At 36.4% G+C, this 22,539-nt stretch overlaps 2 protein-coding genes and 1 pseudogene across 2 annotated transcripts; all 3 read left to right on the forward strand.

Moving 5' to 3' along the window:
• The first annotated feature begins 249 nt into the window (after window positions 1–249).
• LOC137717614 (serpin-ZX-like) lies at window positions 250–2,614 on the forward strand. The gene is made up of 2 exons (XM_068457029.1): window positions 250–729; window positions 1,585–2,614. The coding sequence occupies exons 1-2, from the start codon at window positions 340–342 to the stop codon at window positions 2,359–2,361; spliced, it is 1,167 nt and encodes a 388-aa protein (XP_068313130.1). The 5' UTR covers window positions 250–339; the 3' UTR covers window positions 2,362–2,614.
• A 4,210-nt stretch (window positions 2,615–6,824) lies between these two features.
• LOC137717613 (serpin-ZX-like) lies at window positions 6,825–8,628 on the forward strand (annotated as a pseudogene).
• A 7,011-nt stretch (window positions 8,629–15,639) lies between these two features.
• LOC137717953 (serpin-ZX-like) lies at window positions 15,640–17,220 on the forward strand. Its single transcript, XM_068457465.1, has 2 exons — window positions 15,640–16,045; window positions 16,391–17,220. The coding sequence occupies exons 1-2, from the start codon at window positions 15,656–15,658 to the stop codon at window positions 17,171–17,173; spliced, it is 1,173 nt and encodes a 390-aa protein (XP_068313566.1). The 5' UTR covers window positions 15,640–15,655; the 3' UTR covers window positions 17,174–17,220.
• The last annotated feature ends 5,319 nt before the right edge of the window (window positions 17,221–22,539 follow it).

Here is a 22,539-nt window from a genome sequence, read left to right on the forward strand (position 1 = left end):
TTAGTAGAAATTTCTAAATGTGACAGGAATACGTGTGGTATATCACGTATTTTTATATAAGTGGTGAAAAAGTCTATTTTTTGAGTTATTAACTTTTTAACACACATATCCCTTAATTCATATAGTAACACATGGTATACCATCTTGTGTGCCTATGATATTGAAAAATATGTGGTTACTTAGTTGTTAAGATTCTTTCTTTATATAAATAGGGAGTAGACTCACTTTCTAATGCAATGAACATTCTCTGTGTAGAAATACATACAAGATTACTCATTTGCTTCTCTCTCTGAACTCTCTCTACATTTTCCTGATTTCCGCTGCCATTGTCACGAAGAAATGGATCTGAGAGAAAGCATCATCAACCAAAACGACTACGTTCTGGAGCTGACGAAGCAGCTGCTTCAGACCGAAGGCAAGCAATCGAACCTCGTGTACTCGCCGCTGTCCATCCACGTGCTGTTGAGCCTGATCGCGGCCGGGTCAAAGGGTCCGACTCAGGACCAGCTGCTGTCTTTTCTCAAGTCAAAGTCCACCGACCACCTCAACTCCTTCGCCGCCGAGCTCGTCTCTGTGATCTTCTCCGATGGGTCCCCTAGGGGCGGCCCCCAGCTGTCGTTTGCGAATGGTGGTTGGGTGGACAGGCGTCTCCCTCTGAAGCCATCTTTCAAGCAGGTGGTGGAAACTTCTTACACGGCCGCTCTCGCTCAAGTCGATTTTCAGACCAATGTAAGCTCCCAAACCCTCTGTCTTGTCGTTTGGATTGTTTTTTTTCCGACGATGCTCTTGATCGAAGTCTTTTATCTTTTCGACGTGATTAGAGATGCTTGTTCCTTTGTTGAACCTAAATTGTAGGCCTGCTGATGCTCTTTTACTTGTAGCATTTCAACTAAAAATTTCTTTTCTCTAATCATTACTGTTTATGTTAAATTATTATTGCCAAGAACTAGATTAAGTTGCAGTAATCACAATCAAGTAAAAAGCACAAAACCCTTTTCATATAAAAGCATTTCAATTCACTAACCTGATGAACCGCCACATGAAGACGCCATGAATGCTGCAAACCGATCTCAGTGCACTGTAACTCTTCTCCTCTCCGTCAGATTATTTCAAGCTCTAACCAAGAATAGGGTTTAGTTCCGAAGAGAGCACTATTCTGTGAGAGCAGAGGTCACAATATATATATATATATATATATATTTAAAATATAGGCACATATATCTCCTTTTCATAACTCAATAAGGATTCCCTTTAATATCCTTATAGAAAACAACTTACGTTTCCTAATTCATATCAGTTTAATGTCAAAACAGAATCCTTCATAAACAAGAATTAGTATACAACTTCTCATAAGGCTTTCTAATACCAATTGGACTTAATCACTCGCTGTTAGAACGTCCAATCTCATGTTCATACTCTTACAGTTTGTGCTTGTTCCTTCTGCATAGCTTAGGTATCACAGAATCATATCGTAATTCATAGATTTTTGTTATAGTACGTTCATCACTAGGTCAATAGTACTGTAACATGCAGGCTGATATATTATTGTTTTCTAACTTGTCGTAACTGTTGTTGGTGCTCAAGGCTGCTCAAGTGGCCTTGGGAGTGAATTCATGGGCTGAAAAGGAGACGAGAGGCCTTATCAATGAGGTACTTCCTCCCGAGTCAGTTGACTGCTCAACCAAGCTCATCTTTGCAAATGCGTTATACTTCAAAGGAGCTTGGACTGAAAAGTTTGATGCATCACAAACGAAAGAGCATGACTTCCACCTTCTCGATGGAAGCACAGTTAAGGTGCCCTTCATGACCAGCAGGAAGAAGCAGTATGTAAGATCCTTCAATGGTTTCTCAGTCTTAGGGCTACATTACAAGCAAGGTGAAGACAAGCGATGTTTCTCCATGCACATCTTTCTTCCAGAGGCGAAAGACGGGCTGCCAGCTTTGGTTGAGAAACTTGGCTCTGAGTCCGGGTTTTTGGATCGCCATCTTCCCAAGCAAAAATTTGCAGTGGGTGATTTCAGGATTCCAAAGTTTAAGATTTCATTTGGATTTGAAGCTTCGAGTGTCCTTAAAGGTCTGGGCTTGGTGCTGCCATTCGGTGGTGGAGGAGGTTTGACTGAGATGGTGGACTCGCCTGAGGGTAAGAACTTACACGTTTCCTGCATATTCCATAAGTCGTTCATCGAAGTGAACGAAGAAGGCACGGAAGCCGCAGCTGCTTCCGCCGTTGTTAAAACTATGATGTGTCTGCCGAGGACGGTTGACTTTGTGGCTGATCGTCCATTCCTCTTCTTGGTCAAGGAAGAATCGACCGGAGCCGTGCTGTTCATCGGCCATGTACTCAATCCTCTTGCAGGCTGAACGCCTCCTATTTATATCATCTATTTAATAGATGGTATAAATAAGTGTTAAGTGTAGCAATCATGTATTAATAAACAAAAATGTTACTCTTACCATCTAGTGGTATCATCTCATAATAAAGATAAGACCCACATGTATTAACGGATCTTATCCTTATTAAAGAGATTATACAAATGATGGTACAATTAAATAGTAAGTGTAACATTACTCTAAAATAAATTTATGATCATCATGTTCATGTCGTCTTGTTTCTCTCATGTGGCTTTTGTTATTCGTTCTGCCTTGGCTACACGAAAGTGTCGGAAATGCTTTGGGATAGGCGTGTTACCCATTATTGTCATTTTTCTTCGGTTGTACTGGAATGGTTTGGACTAGACCTTTTTTTTGAAAATTAAGTGGTTGATTGTCTCAGTGAATGGCCATTCCTTATTCATTTGTGTTTTGGGTTCAAGTTCTCTTATTCTTCTTAGTCCAGTTAAAGTAATGTCGCTTGTAATAAAAAATAATTTATAAACTTAATTGATCGATATTTGTTACATGAGGTGGACAAGGCAAGAAACAAATGTTAGAGAGATTATGTTTTTAGATTTTATTTCGTAGACCAATTGGTGTGGCAGTTGATGATTAGTTTCTTTATTTTTTAAATCATTAAAGAAGAAAATCAACCATCAATCGCCACATTAAGTGATCTACAAAATATAGTTTAAGTAAATGATCCCCCTGTCATCTCCAGATTTTATTTATATCATCAAACACATAAAAAATAAAGGGTTACATGGTAAGTATGTCATTAAGGTCAAAAACTTTGAAACATAAATACAATTAGACACCTCTTAAGGTCCAATTGTAATAAGATCATTTAAAAATAAAGTCCAATTAGACCCGATAATTTCGTACATGATTCATTGATGCGACACTGAACGATACTAAAATAACAGGTTTCGTATTAACACGTTATTTAATCGGGTATAACAAGTCACTCGTTAATAATGAGTTATTAACAGATTTGTCCGTAAGGAAACTGTTTCAACCTTTAAGAAAAAGTTAGTGTTAATGTAGGGACCTTTTCGGCCCCTAGAGCAATGCAGGCCTAATAAGAGGCCCAACAAAGGCCCAAATAAAGAAGAAAAGTTCAAGTCTTAGTGCTAGGCATATTGTGCTAGGCTAAGTGCTAGGCTCAGTACTTGGCATATTGTGCTACGCAAAAGTGCTAGGCATGCAGTATCTATAAACCTTCATTAGAAATAACTAGGGAAGACCACACATCAGAATGCAAGAGTTGCAAAGGAAACGTAGAAACAGACTCAGACACAATGAAAGGTAACTTGGTACTTTTTCCTAAGGGACATGACTCACAAAAGGTTACATCAAAAGTACCATGAATTGGTACCAATTTATTTGAAATTAAAAACTTAATTATTATATTGGCAGGATGACATAGCCTAGCATGCCATTTTTGGATTGAACACCGTACTCCTACCAAGGCTGAAATTGAATACTTGATCTGTCCACTGCCACTAGGAAATGGGTACAACCCATTCTCACATCTTCCTCGGAAAAGCGTCTTCCGTGTCTTGAGGTCCTTAACAAGGAAAAAAAAATATGGAAATATTAGTAGATATCAATTGTTGTCTAAGGTAAACCTATGGGCATATATGATGTTCTAAGAGGCAGTGGGACATTGAAGGACATTATTCAAATCAAATGAACAAGTTTTAGTATGTAGTTGATTGGAACCAAGATCAGAAATAGTGATGCCAGAATCATTACCTACACGCCCAATAGTTTCATTACCATTGTATTCTTTGGGATTAACCAAAATTTGAAGTTCAGGAGTGACATGCGCATTAGCACCAGTGTCTAACAGCCAGGTACCATTGGATTGCTTGTTCAGAGTGATCAGCGAGGAGGACATGGTTGTGAGTCTTTTGGCAGGAATCTTACCTTCATAAGCAGCATTCATTCTTTGGTAGCAATCAAGGGCAGGATGACCTGGTTTGCCACATATTTGGCAAATGATACGCTCACCGGGACAAGGAGGTCTCTCACCATTAGCAGGTTGATTGCGCTGGTTGTTATTGTTGCGAAGATTGTATCCTCGTTGATTGGACAGAGAACCACGATTAAATGGAGATGTACCTCTTCCAATCCCACGAGAGCGTCCACCACCACGTCCTCGAGTAGCAACAAAGGCATTGACTGGTGCAGGTTCAGCTAAGGAAACATTCTGATCCGTCATTCTTCGCTCGGTAGTCAACAGAAGTGCCTCAAGGGTGGGATAGGTGATAGGGGTATCCCCAGCTTGAGCAACACTTATTGTCATTTCAAACGTAGGTCCTAGATTGTTCAGCATAATTTGCACGAGTTCATTATCATTCAAAGGTTGCCCCGCTAGGGCGAGGTTGTCAGCAATCGCATTCATGCGATCTAGGTAATCTGCACCAGAAAAGATCACCCTTTTTGGTCTGCAACAGCTCATTGCGCAGGAATAAAATTCTGCTATGAGAAGTGGAGGCAAACCTTTGCTCCAAGGCTTCCCAAGTGGCACGCGCAATCCTCTTGCTTGCCACAGTAGACAAAACAGAAGCAGTCAAAGATCCATTTATCCAACTGAGAATCATTTGATCTTGTTGGATCCACACAATGTACGTAGGATCCACAATGGTAACACCAGGCAGGTTTTTGGGAGGGCATACCAAAGTGCCATCCAGGTACCCCATCAGATCTCTACTTTTGAGAATTGGGAAAATTTGAAACAACCACAGTGGGTAGTGTCAAGTTTGATATTGACAATAGTGGAAAACAGATGGAAGAGAGTGGTGGTAGGTGGGTTGGAGGAGGTGGAGTTGGAAGAGTTGACATTGTTTTCAGCCATTGAAGCGTGGAAAAAAAACAAGGATCTAGTCGTTAGACAGTAAGGCTCTGATACCATGTAAGAACTTTAGCACGCTCATGATTCACTTCAATTGCATACCCTGTTAATGATGGGATACATGTATTTATATTAACTTGAGGATTGCAGGAAGGGTTTGAAAACCAGAGATACATGGCGGTTTCAAATATACAATCAGATAGCAAAAGACTGCATGCGCATCTTAACTTACAACAAACATTTGAAAACAAAATCCTATAAACTAGGAACAACTAAAGGATAAGAGTTTGAACTGATGAAGACTCCTCAAGTCGCGGGAATCACGCTGTGGGCTTGACTTCGTCTAACAGTATTTACCCGAATGTTGTACGGGCGACCATCACGTGGGGGCACGTTGACTAAGACAATATTAGACTAGATATTTATTGAGTTACTAGGAGGAAGTCACTTATCTTCTCTTGGGGACGTATTTGAAAGGTGGTTTTGTATTTAAATAGAAAAGTGTGTATAGAGAAAAGGAGGACTGAGGGAAGGAAAAACCCTACGAGCTCTTTGGCTTCTCCTTTTTTTTTTTTTTTTTTTTTCCACAACCTTTTGGCTTCTCCTTAGCTAAGGAGTCTTGAGCCATTTTTTATGTAACAGTTCTAATCTCAGCAAGATATATATAAATTACAGTGGACTTAGTCATGTTCATGGATGAACCTAGGATTGTTTATGGTATTTTCTGTGTTAGCCTTACAATTTGTGAACGTGGTCACATCTTAGTCTCGACTTCGCTGTAGCACGATATTGTCCGCTTTGGGCCCCAACCACACCCTCATGGTTTTGTTTCTAGGAATTCACGCGAGAACTTCCCAGTAGATCATCCATCCTAGGAATGCTCTCGCCCGAACTCGCTTAACTTCTGAGTTTCGATGGAACCCGAAGCCAGTGAGTTCCCAAAAGGCGTTGTGCTATATGTAGGTGAGCATGTACATATAAGGCACATCATCCTCTCTCTATTGGTTGGTGTGGGATGTTACAAGCGTCCACCCAAATTTGTCTGAGTTTAACTTTAACCTGCAAATTTTGAGCGGTAACAGTTAGTTTGGTAAATTTTAACTACCTAACAAACCTTACTACAATACCTCTAAGATTAAGGGAGATTAAATCCTTACAGTTGGTCAAGGGCTGTCAACGGTCAGCGTCGGTGAACAACAATCAATGATCAAGGGTGGTCAACTTTGACGGCTTGTTATGAAAATTTTATTGTATTTTTCTACAAAATACTAAAACACATTAAAAATTTAAAGAATCAGAATGATTTCGATTCTTATTACTGGTAAGTAAATACATCATTAACGTCAAACTTAGAAAGATGAACCCAATTAAACACCTTTTACAATTGTACTAAGCCCACAATGTAATTCACAACATCATCAATGTAAGGCCCAATGTAACATCTTACGAGCGTATGCCCAAAACGAGATCGTCATGACTCACGCGAATCCCACTGCACCCTCTGTTGTCTTCTTCCCCACTTGGCATCGCCTTGATTCGCTTGAACCTGTAAATGACGACGACTTCCGAAACCTTTGTCCTTACATCAGAAATGGAACTGAGAGAAAGCATCATCAACCACAACGACTTCGCTCTGGGGCTGACGAAGCAGCTGCTTCAGACCCAAGGCAAGCAATCGAACCTCGTGTACTTGCCGCTGTCCATCCACGTGGTGCTGAGCTTGATCTCGGCCGGGTCAAAGGGTCCGACCCAGGACCAGCTGCTCTCGTTCCTGAAGTCAAAGTCCGCCGACGACCTCAATTCCTTCGCCGCCGAACTCGTCTCCTTGATCCTCTCCGATGGGTCCACAAGCGGCGGCCCCCAGCTGTCGTTTGCGAATGGGGTTTTCGCCACTGCTTGTGAAAGCCTTGAACTTAAAAGTCTACATCTTTTTTGTATTTCAATTAATAATTTTCGCAGATATAGACGTAGTCAAGTTCCAATCCCGTTTTTCGTAGTTTAGATTAGTAATGTGGCAGATTATAAAAGAGAAACTATGCGTTCATCGTAATTAACAAATACCAATATGCAACTACTATGGTTGTTTCTTATGAAGATCTTGTCGCAAGTTTTCTGTACATCACTGTTTGTGGTGATACTTGATTCCGTGGAAAGAGTCAAAAACTCAAAACACCCTTTGGGATCGCACATTTTCTGGTCTATCATGTTCATATCTCGGTTTTAAATCATCTTCATTGTATGATTATCGCAATGTGATTGATTATTGAAACTTTTGAAAAGGGTAAGTTTCTATTTGTTTCGAATTGGCGGGATAGAAAACAGCATCATATTCGTTACTGCACAAGACAATCTATTAATTGCACTTTGTGTGTATGTATGCGTGTGTTCGCTAGTTGAACTCCATCTAGTAGACTCCTTGTCTCACTCACCCCCTTGGTTAGTTTTTTGATCGGATTACTATTACATAGGTACCGTGGTAGGACGATTGTTTTTACTTTTGTTCTTCTTTTTCATTTCTTAGTGTAGTAGTTATTCTTCGCTAGGTTTTTAATATTTGAAGTAATAAGTATGCATTATTTTCTGATGTGACGTAACTGTTGTTGGTGCTCAAGGCTGCTCAAGTGGCCTCAGGAGTAAATTCGTGGGCTGAAAAGGAGACGAGAGGCCTTATAAAGGAGGTGCTTCCTCCCGGGTCAGTTGACAGCTCAACCAGGCTCATCTTTGCAAATGCATTATAGTTCAAAGGAGCTTGGACTGAAAAGTTTGATGCATCACAAACTAAAGAGCATGACTTCCACCTTCTCGATGGGAGCACAGTTAAGGTGCCATCCATGACCAGCAGGAAGAAACAGTATGTAAGTTCCTTCAATGGTTTCTCAGTCTTAGGGCTTCATTACAAGCAAGGTGAAGACAAGCGGTGTTTCTCCATGCACATCTTTCTCCCCGAGGCGAAAGATGGGCTCCCAGCTTTGGTTCAGAAACTTGGTTCTGAGTCCGGGTTTTTGGATCGCCATCTTCCCAACCAAAAATCTGCAGTGGGTGATTTCAGAATTCCAAAGTTTAAGATCTCATTTGGGTTTGAAGCTTCCAATGTCCTTAAAGGTCTTGGACTGGTGCTGCCTTTCGGTGGTGAAGGAGGTTTGAAAGAGATGGTGGACTCGCCCGAGGGTAAGAACTTGTACGTTTCCAGCATATTCCATAAGTCGTTCATCGAAGTGAACGAAGAAGGCACAGAAGCTGCAGCTGCGACTGCCGGGGTTATTAGGCTTTTGCGGCTGGAAGTGCCAAGGACGGTTGACTTTGTGTCTGATCGTCCATTTCTCTTCTTGATCAAGGAAGAATTGACCGGAACTGTGCTTTTCATCGGGCACGTACTCAATCCTCTTGCAGGCTGAGCGTTGTTATTCCCTGTAAAAGGCAAATGTATACGTAGAACTACGCGAGATTATATATAAAATGTATGATCATCTCTATTAAAATAAATGTAAGATCATCATGTTCACGTCGTCTTGTTTATATATATATAAATGTATGATCATCTGTATTAAAATAAATATATGGTCTTCATGTTCATGTCGTCTTGTTTCTCTCGTATGGCTTTTGTTGTTCGTTCTGCCATGGCTATACCTACCCGAAACTGTTGGAAATGCTTTGGGATAGGCTTTTTTTACCCATTAATGCTGGAAATGTTTTTCTCCTCAATTGTATTGGGAACGGTTTGGACTAGAGGTTTTTCGTTTTAGTTGTCGGATTGTCCCTGTGAATAGTCATTCCTTAACCATTTGCGTGGGCTTAAATTCTTTGTAATTAGTTTAAAGCAACGTTGCTTGTAATAAAAAAATATTATACAAAGCAACGTCGCTCGTTCATTTTTTGAACTGTTGCAATGTTTGAAACTACTTATTAATCCTTGAAACTATAAGAGCTGTCTTATTATCCTTTTTATATGTTAATTACTTTTCTCCATCGTCATTTCTCACCTTGCATTTTATGACTAACTAGCTAGCCAAAATCTAAATGCCAAAAGATTGTTGGAGTCAAATAATAAAGTTCAACTCTAATTGAATTACATAGTTATAATTGATTTGAATTAGGGTTAGAGTTTTAATTAGTTAGCTATTCCTTGTGCCAAAAAGAAAAGTGAAATCCGTATTCCTTCCTGTTGGTTATAAGGGGTTCTTATGTGGAATACATTTACATGGCCTTTATTAGTAGGGTTTCTAGCATCCGTGAGTAAGTATAATTCTAGGAACTTGAAACTTATATACAATTGAGGCCCCTATGCACACTGCTAACACCACAATAGTAAGAACTCTCCATCAGTTTATTGTATAAGGAGCAACAGTTCATAGAAGTGCTTCAATCTATTCCGTTTTGAAGTTTGATCATCCAGAAATTCATCATGTCGTCTTCTCCAGGTATGCAAGGTTTACGTGTTTTGATTTGATGAACTGATAAAGTTTACAACGATTTGGAGTTAAGTTGGCTATTAAGAGTGTTTGACAAATAAATTACACATGAGTCTTGCGTAGTCAGGGAACTTATATGAACATGAATTTGAAAATTGTGAGTGTGCCACTACTTGTTCTCGCTAATAGACTATATGATGCAAAATTGTGTTATTTAACTTCTAACTAAAATTAAGAGGCTCAACTTAAATTCTTTCTTTGTTGTCTTACTTATTTCAGAACTCCTCTTACATAGATATATAACAAGGTGAAAATTATTGGAATATGAATTGATATGAATTTGCCAATTTGGTGTATTCAATATATTCAATTGCAATAGAAAGAGCTGCAATTAAATTGATTAAATAAGGGATTTGACATAATGCGGCCACCGCCTAAAACATCCTCTCCCCATCGACCAACGCTCAAACAAAAGGAAGACTATTCCTTTATTGCCAAAGCAAGTCTATTTGGTGGCAACCATAATATACCAAGCCATTTTTGTCCGTGGACTCAAATAAGTAAATAAAGTTTAAAGCACTTACTTTGTATCAGAAGTTTCAAGTTTGAATTTCTCTTTTTCAATATCTGTTGTATCAAACGAAATAGTTTATCATCCAAATCATGCTTTACAAATCAAACCTCCCATTAAGTACAAACTCTCCAAGCATACAATTCAAAAACAAAAAAATTTAGGAAAAAAAAAGGTTTGATCTTAAGAATGACGGCAAACAAGTGAGCCAAGAACAGACAGGCTTTGGTCTTTTTATTTTATTTTATTGAAATTTAAAATAACCTGGTGTTAGATTACATATTTATTATAGTCTCTTAATGTGTCCTTAATTCAAAATAATTAATGTGCATTTTATTTAATGTCTTCAATTAAATATTTAAATTTATTAATATACAAAAAAATTTAATTTATTTTTTGACAAAATTTGTTTTTTATATTTATTTTAATTTAATTTAACATTTTTCAAACTTGAAAGACTCAATTAATGTACCTAAATCTATGTATCAAAATGTATTATATCGAACTAATGTATTTAAATGTTAGTACTGGAATGTATGTATTGAAATATATGCACTGAAATGTATTATATTAAATTAATGTACCTAAATGTGTGTACCGAAATGTTAATACATAAATATATGTACCAAAATGTATTATATTGAATTAATGTACCTAAATGTTTGTATCGAAATATATGTACCGAAATGTGTATACCTAAATATATGCACTGAAATATATTATAATGAATTTAATGTACCTACATGAAGAAGACAAAGTACATCGAAATATACTGTATAACAAAAATTAATCTATCTAAATGTTTACAACAAAACATATTACGATAAATGCAATGAAAATTATAATTATAATGAAATAAAATTAATACATTAAAATTAGGAAGAAAAAGAGAAATAATTAAAAAAATGCAAATATAATTAAATGAGGTTATTAATGTATGAAGGGGCTAAAATTATTTTTGATCTTACTCATGGTTTTAGTCTAAAAGTCATCTTTGCCAAGAATTAGATGAACTTTTCTAAAAAAAAATAGGAATATTATATTAGCACCCAAAATATTGTTGAATACACCTCATATTTGCTTTTTCAATTGAAAGTTATCTTAATACACCCCACATACTTTTCTTTAATACCCTCACACATCACACTTTCAACATACATCCCACATTTTTTTACCTACACTCCACTTCACATTTAAGTGCAAATACATATTTCATGGTTTTTTTTTTTAAAATTTTTTTTAAAATTTTTTACTATGAAACCGGATTGAAGAGGAATGTGGGGTTGATAGAACGCCTCCATGAATCATTGGATTGAAGAATTTCATTGTATGTACAAAACAACCAATCATATGTGCATCTGCGAGAGCTTTTGGTATCACAGCCAAAGAGGCAAGTAGCTTGACTTGGATGTTCCTCTCCTTCCCTTCCTGTTTGGGTGTAATTTGAAGCGTCATAACGAGAATCTGTAAGTTTTGAGTCATCTCTGTGAAAATCGTCAAAACAAGGCAGATATGTTGATTTCATATGGAGATGAAACTATAGTGGTACAATGAATGAAAATCAGGAGGCTATTGATTAATATCTTTGGGCTTTAAAGTTGTGATCAACGGGTTTGTAGTTCCATTGATTTAGGTTTTGTTCTACAACAGAGGATGTGATTGGTTTTGAGAGTTGAAGAAAAATAATTGTAGGATATACATGTTAAAGTTGTGATTTGGGGTGTATTTAGATTTATTATTTAACTTTATGAGGTTAAAATTGTCATTGCATATTAAATATATAAGTCATTTAATATTGAATTTTAAAGTAGGGTGTATTCAACATTATATGGGGTGCTAATAAAAAAAGCCATGTAGCTTTGTCAGTATATATTTGAAAACAAAGGGGAAAGGGACACAAATGTAGTTGGTTAAGATGCTTCTCGATTAGCTATGAAATCTTTATATGTGCATGGGGTGTTGGCTGGTCAATTTCTCACCTGCACAAGCAAGCATAAGCTTAGGTTCTAAAGTATAATTTATACCCTGGAACTAGCAAATTAAACTGTTTTTTATGCTTTGACGATAGACTATTGTCTGTTTGTCCGTCCTAAATCAATATTTTGTTATGAATATGATATCTTTTTGGGTTCTTTAGAAAATGGCTCTTGAAGCTTCTATCTTCCAAACAAAAACTCACATAATATTAAACATTTAAATAAAACTCAAATTTCAAATAGAGTAGCATGTAGACAAATATGTAACCAATTATTATTACATATTTACAACTTTTGCCACAAAACCGTAATTATGTCAATAAATATTGTTACTCACCCAAATTATGATTAGCAATTAAGAGTGCATTTTTGCTCATCACCATTTATGTGGTGTATGCTTACCATCCTATTTATCACCATTGGATGAGTTTGAATTTTGAGATTTGTGCTTATCCACTACAAGAATCTCAAAATTCAAACTCATCTAAAGGTGATGAAATAGGATGGTGAGTATACACCACACTAAATGGTGGTGAGCAAAAATGCTCCCTAACAATTAACCGCACATGAAAATTTTACCTTTCTTGTATGATAAATATTAGGAACATATATATATATATATATATTAATTTAGCCATGTTCATAAACAATTATGGGCACATTTTTCGTATGGAAAAAAAAAAATCCTTTGTACAATCCGTTATTTTGCATCAAATAATATTGTTTGATAAAAACAACAAAGAACCAATTAATATTCTTTTATGTTGTAGGTAAATTATCTTACCTAGATTATTACATACATTAGGCATTTTTTGTTTGTTATTATATATGCGTGTTTAAAATCATTTATCAACATTTATATGTAAAATATAAGTAAATTAATTTTGAATCAAATAGCATTTATTTTGTAGATAAATAAAAATAGTAGTTCCATTATTTTGGTAAAGTTAAACAGTGCCTAAATTATTTCGTAAAAATTAAACCAAGAAAAATTATCTCCATTAAAATAAAACAGTAGATATTCAACAAAAAAAAAATATAAAAATAAAACAGTAGATACATTATTTTCTTATAAGATTAAACAATAGGTAAATTATATTGTAGGTACATTATGTTTGTAATAAAAAAAATGAAATTGAAATTCATAAACAAAAAGTAGTAGATACATTATTTTTTAATCAAATTTCCTTTATTTGTAGATGAATTATTTTCATGCATTATTATATATTTGGGGCACAATTTACTACTAATATATATATGTGTACAATAATTTACCTATATTATTATATAAAATATACATAAATTTATTTTGAATCAAATAACATTTTTTATTTTACAGGTAAATTATTTTGCATGTATCATTACATATACATGGCAAATTTATTACTAATACACATGTCCAAATAATTTACCTATATTTTTTAAATATAGGTAAATTATTTTATGGTGCTCTTTCATATTTTCATTTGGTAAGAAAATGACAAGATTAAATTAAATTTGTCTAATTTTATGCAAATTTGAAAAACAATTAGGAAATCTTAAGGAAAGTATAACATTATTAGTTCTTTTTTGCCTTAACATACAATTTGTTATGATGTATTAATATGCACTGATTTTAAACATTAAACATTTTTTTTCCCATTAATCTCTCCCTTCAAATCTGCATAGAATTAAATGTCTACATTAAAACTGTAATTAGGGGTATTTTAGGCATCTGAAAAATGCAAAATGTGTAAAGGCAAACAAAATTAATGAATTTGCTTATGTGGAGGCTGGTTATTGGGTTTTATTCAGATAAAAAGATTATGTTGGATTTTATGTAAAGAAACTTGAGTTTCAAGGCCTAAAGTCATATTTTCAGTATTTTCTTTTTTCTTCTCAAAACTGTTACGAATGTGATCAATTTAAAAAGCACTACAATTTAGCTTGTCAAATGGAAAGTTTGATGTGGTAGGTTCTAAGTTCGAGTTATATAAATGATGAGTTCGATATCTAATTATTATAGCTGATTTACTGTGTGACTTAACTAAATCCGCTAACCATTAGGATTTATTGTTTATAAAGAAAAAAAAAAGGTTTGCCGTAGGGCTATTTAGTCAATTTGCTATATCATCATGTTCATGTGCCATACTTTGTTATTGCTAATCACCTGTTCTTGTAACAGTCATCTTGTTTATCTAGGGACGGATCTTGAATTTCAGAGTTATCTGAGCTAAATTTACCTTACGTACAATACAAGAGATAAAGGAGAGGAAATTACTTTGTCACGGCTACATGAAACTAATGTATTTGGGATAGGATCTTCACCCATTACTGCTAGAAATGCTTTTCTCGTCGATTGTATTTGGAACAATTGAACTGGAGGTTTCTCTATTTAATTAAGTTACTTTCCAACCATTTGCGTTTCAAATCCTCTTCCTCCTCGTAGTCTAGTTTAAAGCAATGTCACTTGTAATAAAGAACAATATAAAACCCAATTAGTCAATATTTATGACATGTTTACTTCAAGTAAAGATAAATAAACCGTTGGAGCAAGGGAATAAGCAAAACAAATCTGTTCAACTAGCCACCTAGTTTATATAATTCTTAATTTTCAGATATAAACTTATAAGCTTTAAGGCAGAAGTTGTCCACACCTAGACGGATTTCATTTGTATTAAAACAACAATGATTTGAATTCTCATATATATATATATATGTCATTAACATTAAAATTTGAAACATAAACCCAATATGACGCCTTTTATGGTCTAATTGTAATAAGCCCAGGATGTAGTTCACCACATGATGTGCATAATCAAAATAAGGCCCAATGTTAGCGTACTTCTTACTTGCCCAAGCCCAAAATTAGAGGTGGGTTCAGTTTCAATCTGTTCAATTTCTTGTCAAAACCCAAACTAAACCAAAATTTCGGTTCGGTTTAATATTTTTAGGTTTTTGTTTGATTCGGTTTAATTTTGGTTTGGTTCAATCTTTTCTTTGCTTTGATTCGGTATTCGGCTCAATGTTTTTTTCGGTTTTTTAAACCCACCCTACCCAAAATGATGTGATTCTAACTTGCGAGAATATGTGATAGAGAGATTTTTCAGTGTGACATGAATATGGGGTGGTATACCACGTGTCCAGATAAAAATGATGGGATATGTGTGTTAAAAAATTAATAACTTTAAAAATAAAATTTACCACCACTTATATAAAAATACGTGATGTACCACTTGTGTTCGGGTGATAATGAAAATTTTCTTTATGTGATAATTGGGCCAATGTTAGCGTACTTCCCAATGCTCCCTCTTTTGTCTTCTTCCCTACTTGGCTTCGCGCTGATTCGTTTGAACCTGCAACCGACCACGGACGGCTTTTCCGAAACCTTAGTCCTTACGTCTCGTATAAGCCTGAAACAAAAAGCCGAACAATCTTCTCGCAACCAAAATATCATCCGACCGGAGAAAAGTTAAGCACAGCAGAAATGGATCTGAGAGAAAGCGTCATCAACCAAAACGACTTCGCTCTGGGGCTGACGAAGCAGCTGCTTCAGACCGAAGGCAAGCAATCGACCCTCGTGTACTCGCCGCTGTCCATCCACGTGCTGTTGAGCTTGATTGCGGCCGGGTCAAAGGGTCCGACTCAGGACCAGCTGCTGTCTTTTCTCAAATCAAAGTCCACTGACCACCTCAACTCCTTCGCCGCCGAGCTCGTGTCCATGATCTTCTCCGATGGGTCCCCTAGCGGCGGCTCCCATCTCTCGTTTGCGAGTGGAGTATGGGTGGACAGGTGTCTCCCTCTGAAGCCTTCTTTTAAGCAGGTGGTGGACACCTCTTACATGGCTGCTCTTGCCCAAGTCGATTTTCAGACCAATGTAAGCTCCCAAACCGTCTGTCCTGTCGTTTCGATTGTTTTTTTCGACGATGCTCTTGATCAAAGTCTTCAATTTTTTTGATGTGAGATGCTTGTTCCCTTGTTGAACCAAAATCGTAGGCCTGCTGATGCTCTTTTACTTGTAGCATTTCAACTAAAAACTTCCTTTCTCTAATCATTAATGTTTGTGCTTGTTCTTCTGCATAGCTTAGCTATTACAGAATCATATCGTAATTCGTAGATTTTTGTTATAGTACGTTCATCACTAGGTTAATAGTATTGAAGTAACATGCAGGCTGATATATCATTGTTTTCTAACTTGTCGTAACTGCTGTTGGTGCTCGAGGCTGCTCAAGTGGCCTCGGGAGTGAATTCATGGGCTGAAAAGGAGACGAGAGGCCTTATCAAGGAGGTACTTCCTCCCGGGTCAGTTGACAGCTCAACCAGGCTCATCTTTGCAAATGCATTATACTTCAAAGGAGCTTGGACTGAAAAGTTTGATGCATCACAAACTAAAGAGCATGACTTCCACCTTCTCGATGGGAGCACAGTTCAGGTGCCATTCATGACCAGCAGGAAGAAACAGTATGTAAGTTCCTTCAATGGTTTCTCAGTCTTAGGGCTTCGTTACAAGCAAGGTGAAGACAAGCGGTGTTTCTCCATGTACATCTTTCTTCCCGAGGCGAGATATGGGCTCCCAGCTTTGGTTGAGAAACTTGGTTCTGAGTCCGGGTTTTTGGATCGCCATCTTCCCAAGCAAAAATCTGCAGTGGGTGATTTCAGAATTCCAAAGTTTAAGATCTCATTTGGGTTTGAAGCTTCCAATGCCCTTAAAGGTCTGGGACTGGTGCTGCCTTTCGGTGGTGAAGGAGGTTTGACAGAGATGGTGGACTCGCCCGAGGGTAAGAACTTGTACGTTTCCAGCATATTCCATAAGTCGTTCATCGAAGTGAACGAAGAAGGCACAGAAGCTGCAGCTGCGACTGCCGGGGTTATTAAGCTTTTGTGCCTGGAAGTGCCAAGGACGGTTGACTTTGTGGCTGATCGTCCATTTCTCTTCTTGATCAAGGAAGAATTGACCGGAACTGTGCTTTTCATCGGGCACGTACTCAATCCTCTTGCAGGCTGAGCGTTGTTATTCCCTGTAAAAGGCAAACGTATACGTAGAACTACGCGAGATTATATATAAAATGTATGATCATCTCTATTAAAATAAATGTATGATCATCATGTTCACGTCGTCTTGTTTATATATATATATAAATGTATGATCATATACATTTATATATATATATATAAATGTATGGTCATCTCTATTAAAATAAATGTATGGTCTTCATTTTCATGTCGATCGTCTTGTTTCTCTCGTATGGCTTTTGTTGTTCCTTCTGCCATGGCTATACCTAACCGAAACTGTTGGAAATGCTTTGGCATAGGTTTTACCCATTAATGCTGGAAATGTTTTTCTACTCAATTGTATTGGGAACGGTTTGGACTAGAGGTTTTTCATTTTAGTTAAGTGTCGGATTGTCCCGGTGAATAGTCATTCCTTAACCATTTGCGTAGGCTTAAATTCTTTGTAATTAGTTTAAAGCAACGTGGCTTGTAATAAAAAACATTATATAAAGCAACGTTGCTTGTTCATTTTTTGAACTGCTGCAATGTTTGAAACTACTTATTAATCCTTGAAACTATAAGAGCTGTCTTATTATCCTTTTTATATGTTACTTTCCTCCATCGTCATTTCTCACCTTGCATGTTATGACTAACCAGCTAGCCAAAATATAAATGCCAAAAGATTGTTGGAGTCAAATAATAAAGTTCAACTCTAATTGAATTACATAGTTATAATTGATTTGAATTAGGGTTAGAGTTTTAATTAGTTAGCTATTCCTTGTGCCAAAAAGAAAAGTGAAATCCGTATTCCTTGCTGTTGGTTAAGGGGTTCTTATGTGGAATACATTTTCATGGGCTTTATCGGTAGGGTTTCTAGCAACCGTGAGTTAGTATAATTCTAGGAACTTGAAACTTATATAAAACTGAGGCCCTTATGCACACTGCTAACACCACAATAGTAAGAACTCCACATCAGTTTATTGTATAAGGAGCAACAGTCCATAGAAGTGCTTCAATCTATTCTGTCTTGAAGTTTGATCATCCAACCGGTAACCATATGTTTCGACCCGCACTGAACGCTGGACCATTCGTTCTAGATAAAAGTATATCGAACCCATATGAAGTTTTACCGTGAGCAGATTTTATCCATTGGGCAAATATAAAAATTCATCATGTCGTCTTCTCCAGGTATGCAAGGTTTACGTGTTTTGATTTGAAATCTTTACATGTGCATGGGGTGTTGGCTGGTCAATTTCTCATGCATAAGCTCTGGTTCTAAAGTATAATTTATACCCTGGAATTAGCAAATTAAACCGTTTTATTTATGCTTTGACTATAGACTATTGTCTGTTTGTCCGTCCTAAATCAATATTTTGTTATACATATGATAATTTTTTTCATTCTCAAAATTGTTACGTATGTGATCAATTCAAAAAGCACTACAATTTAGCTTGTCAAATGAAAAGTTTGATGCGGTAGGTGTTAAGTTCGAGTTATATAAATGATGAGTTTGATATCTAATTATTATAGCTGATTTATTGTGTGATTTAACCGATTCTGTAAACTATTAGGGTTTATTGTTTATAAAGAAAAAAGGTTGTTGTTAGGCTACTTAGTGAACTTGCTATATCATCATGTTCATGTGCCATATTATGTTATTGCCTAATCACGTGTTCTTGTAACAGTCATCTTGTTTATCCAATGATGGATCCTGAATTTCAAAGTTGTCTGAGCTAAATTTACATTACATACAATACAAGATATAAAGGAGATGAAATTACTTTGTCACGGCTATACGAAACTAATGTATTTGGGATAGGGTCTTCACCCATTACTGCTAGAAATGCTTTTCTTGTAGATTGTATTTGGAACAATTGAACTAAGGGTTTCTCTATTAAGTTACATTTCTTTATTTAGTTAAGTTACTTTCCAACCATTTGCGTTTCAAATCCTCTTCCTCCTCTTTGTCTAGTTTAAAGCAATGTCACTTGTATTAAAGAACAATATAAAACCCAATTAGTCAATATTTATGACATGTTTACTTCAAGTAAAGATACATAAACCGTTGGAGCAAGGGAATAAGCAAAATAAATCTGTTCAACAAGCCACCTAGTTTATATAATTCTTAATTTTTAGATATTAAATTATAATCTTACAGGCAGTAGTTGTCCACACCTCGACGGATTTCATTTGCATTAAAACGACAAAATTTAAAAAATTAGAATGATTTGAATTCTCATATACATGTCATTAACATGTCATTAACTCCAAGGGGTTAAAGAAAGAGATTTGGTTTCTGGTTGTAGTGATTGGTGAGACTTGAGAGGGGTGACTGGTGAGATTGGGTTGTTGCTCCAGTCCTCGCAACGCCAACAATCATCGATTAGGTTGCCGATAAGGCACTGGCTTTGGAGAGAGTGTGGGAGACGGAATCGAGTTCAAGGACTCGAGTGACAAAGTCGAGGTCGAGGACAAGGAAACCTAAAACTAACGGTTAAAATTGGATGGAGAGATGATCTCTTCAATCCTGTCCGTCCATTTCAATTACAAATGGGCCGGTCTGGGTACCTGTGGTTCCTATACTTCGAGAAACCGGCTTGAACCAAAAATTACAAAGGCCCGCCCTGCCCTAACCCGTCCCGTCCCGTTTCTCATTTTTAAAATTAAGAACCTGCTTGTACTCGCCCCGATCTGCACTTCCTATACCCGTTTGCCCACCCCTACCAATAATAATATCTTATTGTTGCAGTTTAAATGTTAGGGAGACTAAATTTGGAGATAAAATTTACAAACTAAATGATCTGTCACCAATAAAAATAAGCACGTTTATCAACGTTTAAATATTAGCCAATTATCAATTTCTATATCCTTTAGTTTTCAAAATTGGTCTCTAAATTTAGTCTTCCTAGTACTATCCTTGCACAAAAATAAACCAGCAAATTTTCTTGAGGAACAAGACAACAAAGAACTGAATAAAAATAGGGGGCCCATTGTAGGTTTATTTTTGGGTAAGGGCCGATATGTTTATCTTGAATATGGATAGTGTTAGGGAGATCAAATTTTGTAAACAAAATAGTGTGGTTGTTGATGATGTGTTAACGTGCTTATTTTTTATTAGTAACACATTATTAATTTAGTTTAAAACTTTAGTCTCCCTACCATTGTCTATCAAATTTACAAATAAACCTGCAATAACCAAGGAAGAAGACGACGAACCTGCAATAAATCTGCAAATTTGCAAATAAACCTGCAATAACCAAGGAAGAAAACGACGAACCTGCAAATTAGACCATGGTTTAACCTGTTTAACGAAGTCTTTACCAAATTTTCACAAAGCAGTAAAATTCACATTCATGTGTGCCTTGTGCGTTTGGTAATCAACATAAATGGGTTGTTGTTGGTTGTGGTTGTCTAGTGGTGGATTGACTTAGAATCTACGGCGCCGATGCGGTGTAGGAGCTGTGAAGGCGAAGAGGAAAAGAAAAAGTTTCCTAGATTATGGAAGATGGTGGGTTAATGTAAGAATCAGAGGTTAAATTTGAAACGTAGCTACCAAGTTGTGTTCTTCTCTCTTCATAATTATACAGAAAGAATTAAAATAATGTAATTTAATCCTGATTATTTTTAAGCAGATTTTAAGCTTTAAAGGTGATGGCGATGTGAGATTTTTTAATGTGCCCGAACAAGGTGGAATGCCTTATGTTATTATACAAGAGGAGCAAATTTTTTTCAGACTGTTATAAAGTTATTGGAGAATCTCTTGATGGTGAGCATGCACGATAGTTTATAGTGGTGGGAAAAAATACAGCAATATTAGCGTACTTTATACGTGGCCATGCCCAAAATGAAGTCGTGGCTACTCACGCGAATGCCACTGCTCCCTCTATCGTCTTCTTCCCTGCTTGGCTTCGCATTGATCGTTTGAACCTGTAACTGACCATCGACCACCGACACCGACACCGACTTTCCTATTTTCTCAATGATGAGTATGCACCATCGTCGTTTATGGTGGTGAGAAAACATACAACCCGATATTAGCGTACTTCTTACATGGCCACGCTTAAAACGAAGCATGTCGACTCCCACGAATGCCACTTCTCCCTTTATTTGTAAACTATGAAGAATTCACTGTATCTTGCAGAAGAAGAAATAAAGAGATAGAGATGGAAGTAAATATTTAGATAGAAAGAGAATATTAGTTTATTAATGATTCACAAACTTAGTACAAGATGGTTAAACATGCTGGTTATATACTAAACTAGGTAGCATACTAACTAAGCCACACACTCAACTCACAATCTATTGACATTTGTCATTCTATCTAACCATTCGATCATAAGCTCATAACAAACGTCTAACAACTTATAATATTCTTATCATCCTTCCTCAATCTCAGGATGGGAATTTCCAAGCCTGACATTGTAACAATGAGTTTGAAATAAAGAGGTAGACAAGCCTTTGGTGAGAATGTCTGCAAACTGAGCATTAAAAGTAATGAATTGGACCTGGAGTAACTTCTTAGCTACCATTTCTCAGACAAAATGAACATCAATCTCGATATGCTTTGTCCTTTGATGCATAACTGGATTATAAGCATGGGCAATGGCCGAGAGATTATCACAATATAAGAAAGTTGGAGAATTCACAAAAATATGCATAAATTGTAATAACTACTTGATCCAATCCACCTCAACTGCAGTAGAACATAAAGCCTTGTATTCTGCCTCAGTAGAGGATCTTGAAACTGTATTTTGCTTCTTAGAGGACCATGAAATAGGATTAGATCCCAAATATACAACCAAACCTGTTGTAGACCTTCTGTCATTAGGATCTCCTGCCCAGTCAACATCACTATAAGTATAGAAGTCCATATCCCATTTACTAAACTGAATGCAATAGTCTTGTGTACCCCTCAAGTATCTCAGTATTCTTTTGACAGCAACAAAGTGTGATTCCATTGGACAATGCATGAATTGGCAAACTTGATGCACAGAGAAGGCAATATCAGGCCTTATGAATGTTAAATATTGAAGTGCACCAACAATGCTTCTATATAAAGCAGGATTGTTAAATGGTTTCCCATCATCCCTTAAAAATCTGTTATAAGGTAGGCAAGGAGTTGTACATGACTTGGATTGGAGTATATCAATTTTTATCAACAAATTAGAGACATACTTAGATTGAGAAAGAAACAAACCATTGGACTGATGTGTAATTTGAATACTAAGAAAATAATGAAGAGGCCCTAAGTCTTGATATCAAATTATGAATGTAAAGCTCCAATAACCTTAGTAATTACATCTGTAGCATTGCCTGTAATGATTATGTCATCGACATACAATAAGAGAATAACAATTGATTGTCCAACATGTTTCACAA

The sequence above is a fragment of the Pyrus communis genome, chromosome 15, assembly GCF_963583255.1.
Source record: "Pyrus communis chromosome 15, drPyrComm1.1, whole genome shotgun sequence".
Taxonomy (NCBI): Eukaryota; Viridiplantae; Streptophyta; class Magnoliopsida; order Rosales; family Rosaceae; genus Pyrus; species Pyrus communis.